Here is a 7,174-nt window from a genome sequence, read left to right as displayed (position 1 = left end):
AAGAGGTCTCAATAGTCAAGCCATCATTCAGCCCTTCCAACAGCCAGTAGTGCTCCAGCTCCTCCTAGGCCTTAGGAGCCTTATTATGCACCTCTGGTTTCTAGCGCGCCTCCTGCGCGGGGTGCTTTCAGAGGTGACCTGGCCCGAGCCAGTCACAGCCACCACGTTCTCCTAGAGCTTGTTTTGAGTATGGTGACACACGTCATATGGCAAGGGATTTCCCCAGACTTTGGAGGGGTGCACCTCCATAAACTTCTTAGCCACAACATGCCCCGCAGAGTTCTCAGGATATGGTTACAGCTCCAGCTGCTACCCCACCTGCTCAGCCAGCTAATGGTAGAGGTTGGGGAGGTAGAGGTCGCCCTAGAGGGGGAGGCCAGGCCAGATACTATGCTCTTCCTGCCTGTACCGAGGTTGTTGCCTCCGATTCTGTCATCACAGATATTATACTGGTTCGTCACAAAGATGCATCAGTTCTATTCAATCCAGGCTCCACTTATTCTTATGTGTCTTCTTATTTTGCTCCGCATTTGGGTGTATCTCGGGATTCTTTGAGTTTCCCTATTTATGTTTCTACTCATATGGTAGATTCTCTTGTTGTGGACCGCATTTATCGGTCGTGTTTCATTGCTCTTAGTGGTTTTGAGACTAGAGCCGATTTATTGTTGCTCAGCATGGTAGATTTTGACATTATCTTGGGCATGGACTGGTTGTCACCCCATTGTGCTATTCTTAATTTTCATGCCAAAATCGTGATGCTAGCTATGCAAGGTGTACCGCTTGTTGGGTGGAGGGGTACTTTAGATCACACTCCTAGTAGATTTATTTCTTTTCTTAAAGCTCAGCGTATGGTTGAGAAGGGGTGTGATGCGTATTTAGCTTATGTGAGAGATGTCAGTATTAATACCCTTTCAGTTGACTCATTTCCAGTAGTACGGGATTTTTTCGATGTGTTTCTTGCTGATCTTCTAGGCATGTCGCCTGATAGAGATATTGATTTTGGCATTGATCTATTGCCGGGCACTCAACCCATTTCTATTCCCCCGTATAGTATGGATCCTCCTGAGTTGAAGAAGTTGAAGGATCAGTTACAGGAATTGCTTAACAAGGGTTTTATTCAGCCTAGTGTATCATCTTGGGGGTGCTCCTGCCTTGTTTGTGAAGAAAAATGATGGTTCTATGCGTATGTGCATTGATTATCTCCAGTTGAACAAGGTTACAGTGAAGAACCGTTATCTTTTGCCTCGTATTGATGATCTGTTTGACCAGTTTCAGGGCGCATGAGTGTTTTCTAAGATTGATTTGCGCTCAGGTTACCATCAGTTGAAGATTCGGGAGCCAAATATCCCGAAGACTACTTTCAGGACTCGGTATGGTCATTACGAGTTTTGTGTTATGTCATTTGGGTTGACCAATGCCCTAGCAACCTTTATGCATTTGATGCACAGTATGTTCCGGCCGTATCTTGACTCATTCGTCATGGTCTTTATTAATGATATTTTGGTGTATTCCCGGAGTCGAGAAGATCATGAGCAGCACCTAAGGACTGTGCTTCAGACTCTGAGAGAAGAAGTTATATGCTAAGTTCTCGAAATGTGAGTTTTGGTTGGATTCAGTGGCATTCTTAGGCCACGTGGTATCAAGTGAGGGTATTCAGGTAGATCCAAAGAAGATAGAGGTCGTGCAGTGTTGGCCCAAACCATCCTCAGCTACCGAGATCCGTAGTTTCCTTGGTTTGGCAATCTACTACCATCGTTTTGTGGCGAGGTTTTCATCGATTGCAGTCCCTATGACCAGGTTGACCCAGAAGGGTGCTCCGTTCTAGTGAATGGAATAGTGTGAGGCGAGCTTTCAGAAGCTCAAGACAGCTTTGAGCATAACCCCAATTTTGATATTGCCTACAAGTTTGGGGTCTTATACGGTCTATTGTGATGCCTCGAGGGTTGGCCTCAGAGCAGTGTTGATGTAGGACAGTAGGGTGATTGCCTACACATCCAGACAATTGAAGATACATGAGAAGAACTACCCTGGTCATGACCTTGAGTTAGCTGCCATTGTTCACTCCCTGAACATTTGGCGCCATTACTTATACGGTGTGCCTTGTGAGATTTATACTGACCATCGGAGCTTGCAGCACCTGTTCAAGCAAAAGGATCTAAATTTGCACCATATGAGATTGTTATAGTTGCTGAAGGACTATGACATCACTATTCTGTATCACCCGGGCAAGGTCAATGTGGTGGCCGATACTTTGAGTTGCCGGGCGGAGAGTTTGGGGAGTTTGTCTTATTTACCAACAACTGAGAGGCCTATGGCGATGGATATTCAAAACTTAGCCAGCAGTTTGTGAAATTGGATCTTTCGAAGCCCAGCCAGGTTCTAACTTGCGTAGTTTCTTGGTCTTCCTTATTCGATCATATCAGGGAGCGGCAGTATGATGACCCTCATTTGCTTGTCCTCAAGGACAAGGTTCAGCACGGTGATGCTAGAGATGTGACTATTGGTGATGATGGGTATTAAGGATGCAAGGTCGGATTTGTGTATTCGAGAGTTGATTTTAGATGAGGCCCATAGTTCGCGATATTCCATCCATCCGGGTGCCGCGAAGATGTATCAGGATTTGAGACAACACTACTGGTGGAGGCGGATGAAGAAGGATATAATTGGATTTGTAGCTCGGTGCCTCAACTGTCAGTAGATGAATTTTGAGCACCAGAGACCGGATGGGTTGCTTCAGCAGATAGAGATTCCAGAGTGGAAGTGGGAGCGGATCACCATGGACATTGTAGTTGGGCTCCCAAAAACTTTTAGAATGTTCGATGCTATTTGGGTGATTATGGATCGGCTGACCAAGTCCGCTCACTTTATTCCCGTGTGTACTACTTATTCCTCGGAGCAGTTGGCGGAGATCTATATCCGAGAGATTGTTCACCTGCATGGTATTTCGGTTTCCATCATTTCAGATAGAGGTACTCAGTTTACATCACGGTTATGGAGAGGCGTTCAGCAAGAGTTGGGTACTCTGGTGGAGTTGAGTACAACATTTCACCCTTAGACGAACAGACAGTCCGAGCGCACTATTCAGATTCTTGAGGATATGCTCTGTGCGTGTGTGATTGAGTTTGGAGGGTCTTGGGATTAGTTCTTGCCATTGGCGGAGTTTGCTTACAAAACAGCTATCAGTCCAGCATTCAGATGGCACCGTATGAGGCTTTATATGGTAGGCAGCGTAGATCCCCAATGGGTTGGTTTGAGCCGGATGAGGCTACAATATTGGGCACAGACTTGGTTCAGGATGCTTTAGAGAAGGTTAAGGTGATTCAGGATAGACTCCGTACAGCCCAATCCAGATAGAAGAGTTACGCGGACCGGAAGGTTCGTGAAGTTTCCTATTTGGTTGGAGAGCGGGTTCTGCTTCGGGTTTCACCTATGAAGGGCGTTATGAGATTTGGGAAGATGGTAAAGTTGACTCCGAGGTTTATTGGCCCTTTTGAGATATTGAGGCGTGTTGGGGAAGTTACTTATGAGCTTGCCTTACCCCCCAAATTGGCCGGAGTTCATCCGGTATTTCATATTTTGATTCTCCAGAGGTAACATGGTGATCCGTCGCACGTGTTGGATTTTAGTTCAGTCCAGTTGGACAAGGATCTATCCTATGTTGAGGAGTTAGTGGCAATATTGGACAGGCAGGTTAGAAAGCTTAGGTCAAAGAACATTGCATCAATAAAGGTTCAGTGGCGGGGCCAGCCGGTCAAGGAGGAGACCGAGTAGGATATGCGCAACTGTTACCCTCATCTTTTCACTACTTTAGGTATGTCTTTATGCTCGTTCGAAGATGAACGAATGTTTAAGTGCATGAGGATGTGAGGACCCGACCGGTCGTCTTAAGAATTAATGCCCTGATCCCCTATTAACTGCTTTCCCCAAGTTTAATTCTGCTATTTTGATTTGCCGGGATGTTCGGTGTTGAATTTCGGAGAGTTTTGGGACACTTAGTCCCTAAATGAGAGCTTAAGTATTGGAAAATTGGCTGAAGTTGGAACAGTGTGAAGACGACCTCGGAATGGAAATCTGATGGTTTCGTTAGCTTCATTGGGTGATTTCGGAGTTAGGAGCGTGTTCGGATTGTGTTTTGGAGGTCCGTAGCTAATTTAGGCTTGAAATGCTGAAGGTTGAATTTTTGAAGTTTCTGGTTCGATAGTGAGATTTTGATCCAAGGGTCGGAATGGAATTTCCAGAGTTGCAGTAGTTCTGTTGTGTCATTTGGGATGTGTGTGCAAAATTTCAGGTCATTCGGATGTGGTTTGGTCGGGTTTTTGATCAAAAGCAGAATTTAGAAGATTTTAGAAACTTAGGCTTGAATCCGATGTGTTTTGGTTGATTTGATGTTGTTTGAAGTGTTTTGAAGATTGGACAAGTTTAAATAAGGTATTAGGTGATGTTTGTGCTTTTGGTAAGGTCCCGGGGACCTCGGGGTGATTTCGGATGGTTAACGGAGAGTTTTGAATTTTTGAGAAAGCTTCAGATTTTCTGCTTCTGGTGTTTCCACACCTGCGGATTGGGGACCACAGGTGCGATGCCACAGATACGGTGGAAAGGAGCGTAGAAGCGGAAAGGGACTAGGAAGGCTGGAACCGCAGAAGCGGCTTAGGGGTCACATTTGTGATGCTGCAAATGCGGAAAAAGGGATCGCATAAGCAAAAATTTGGACTTAAGTGAAAAATCGCAGATGCGGTTCAAGGACCGCAAATGCGGTACCGCAGAATCGAAAATTGGGCCGCAGATGCGTAAATGCCTTCGCGAATTTGAGCCATTCTTTCACCATTTTCATCCCGGCTTGAAATTTTTGAGAGAGATTTATGAGTAAAACAAAATGGGAATCCTTTGAAGGTAACATCCTTGACTGCATAACTCATTTTTATGTGATTAAAGACCTAATTAGTGGTGAAAAATTTGGGAAAAATGGGTATTTAGGGCTTGAGTTTAAGAGACATTTAAATGAGGATTTGAGGGGCCATTTGGACTCCGATTTCAATGTTCTTGTTATGCATAGACTCATGAGAGTACGAGGTTTCTGAAAATGTAAATTTCACCCAATTTTGAGACGTGGGCCCGAGGGGCATTTTTGTCATTTTACATAATTTCACGGATTAGCTTAGACTTTAATTGTAGAATCAGTTACCTGAAGTCTTATTTACATTATGCAATTGAATTCAATATATTTGGGCCATTTGGAGTCGAGTACTAGTGGCAAAGACGTGGTGTCGGGTTGATTTTGAGCTGGTTCGAGGTAAGTGGTTTGTCTAACATTGTGTGGGGGGCCTTCTCCTTAGGAGTGGTATATTTGGTAATTGAAATGTCTTGTACGTGAGGTGACGAGTGTGTACTTGTGCTAATTATTAGAACCCCGGTTTTCTTTAAGTAATTACTAGCATGTTTCCTTTCTTGTTTCTACTACTTGCACTATTATGCATGTTGTTAACTTAGGAAAGTATGTCTAAGTGACTTAATTGCTTTATTTGTTCAACCTGCCTTACTTAAATTTTGTGCAGTATGCTAGGATAGAACCACTTGTTGCCTTAATATGACATATTGCCATTTCTGTATATTTTTCTTGTTGCTGCCGTGTATTTATTTTGGGACTACGGATGTGGGATTCCGGTAGCTCCCCCTTGTCTGTTTATTTTGGGGCTACGGATGTGGGATTCCGGCAGCTCCCCCTTCCCTATTTATTTTGGGACTACAGATGTGGGATTCCGGTAGATCCACCTGCATAGTTATATGGAACTACGGGAATGCATCCGGTAGATTCCCCCAGTACTGGGTATTTATATTTGGTACTACGGAACGTGATTCTGGTAGATCCCCGCGCACTATGAGTTGGACTATGGGATGGGATCCCGGGAGATCCATTGGATATGTACATATGGGAATACAAGACGGTATCCTGGGAGGTCCCAGATTGTCACTCTTGGTGCTGAGTTGTATTTCCTTTTCGTGTTTCCCTTGCTTCTGTATAGTTGTTGCTGTCCTATACATCCTGTGTTATGTTACTGTTGTACTTATTTATACTGTTCTGTTCGATACTGCTGATCTTTATATTTTATTTAATCTCAGTAGGGCCCTGACATTCTTCGTCACTACCCAACCGAGATTAGACTTAGCACTTACTGAGTACCGTTGTGGTGTACTCATGCCCTTTCTGCGCATGTTTTTCATGTGCAGACCCAGGTACCGCTACTCAGGCCTACCATCCTTGAGGGAGGAGACTGCTCTAGAGACTTCGAGGTACAGTTGCCGCGTCCGCAGACCGAGGAGTCCCTTTCTATTCTAGCTGTTAAACATTGCCCTTCTGTAGTTTCTTTCTTGTTAGATATTCCAAAGGCTTGTGTTTCCGTGAGTTTCCAAGTTTTGGGATAGTGTACTTGGTTCTGAGAAATGTTGTGCTGTGTATGCCGAGCGACACTTTTAAACACTATTTTTATCACTCTTTATTCTGTTTTAATTTGTTTTTATTCAGCATTTTGGTTATATTCTGCAATTTAGGCTTACCTAGACTTAGAGGACTAGGTGTCGTCACGATGGTTCACGGAGGGCGAACTGGGGTCGTGACAGACATTGATACAGTCCTAGGAAAGGTTTCTCGGTTTCGAGGCATAAGCTGTGATGAATTTTTGAGAGTCGGACAGTTTGCATAGATCAGGCATCCAGTCCAAAGGGCATGTCATGTTTATTGAAGTCCGCATATACTCCAGATAAGTCCTTCTTTTCTTTTCCCGAACCGGACACTTCTTGTTTTAAACTCATTCTCCATTCTACTATTTGTTTTCTTTGAATCCCTTTCGGTCTAACTCTATTCCGAAACTAAGACAAAGAAGAGATAGCAAGATTGATTTATAGGGCTTTCGTTTGATACGAGCTCATGTGCATAAAGGCACCCGGCCTTGTCAGGGGCATCAAGTTGACCTCGGTTGGCCATGGCGGACGATGCTTCGAATTCAAAACTCTCAAAAGGAGAAAATCAAATTGAAGTGCCTATAAAGGCAAATGAAGTTGAAAAGGTTGAGTCTCACGTGGCTAACCATATCGGCAAAGGTTTGCAAAGCCAAGGTACCCAAATGATCTGAAATTGAAGTTGGAAGAAAGAAGCCAGAAATGAAAGGCCTATGAAAGA

At 44.2% G+C, this 7,174-nt stretch overlaps 1 protein-coding gene across 1 annotated transcript; it reads left to right on the top strand.

Annotated features, from left to right (window-relative positions):
- The first annotated feature begins 674 nt into the window (after positions 1-674).
- On the top strand, positions 675-1,172 carry LOC138868785 (uncharacterized). The gene has a single exon (XM_070146356.1). It carries the CDS (start codon positions 675-677, stop codon positions 1,170-1,172), a length of 498 nt encoding a protein of 165 aa, XP_070002457.1.
- The last annotated feature ends 6,002 nt before the right edge of the window (positions 1,173-7,174 follow it).

This window comes from Nicotiana sylvestris, chromosome 5, assembly GCF_000393655.2.
Source record: "Nicotiana sylvestris chromosome 5, ASM39365v2, whole genome shotgun sequence".
NCBI lineage: Eukaryota > Viridiplantae > Streptophyta > Magnoliopsida > Solanales > Solanaceae > Nicotiana > Nicotiana sylvestris.
The sequence above is the reverse complement of the archived record's forward strand: the minus strand, read 5'-3'. Positions and strand labels throughout refer to the sequence as shown.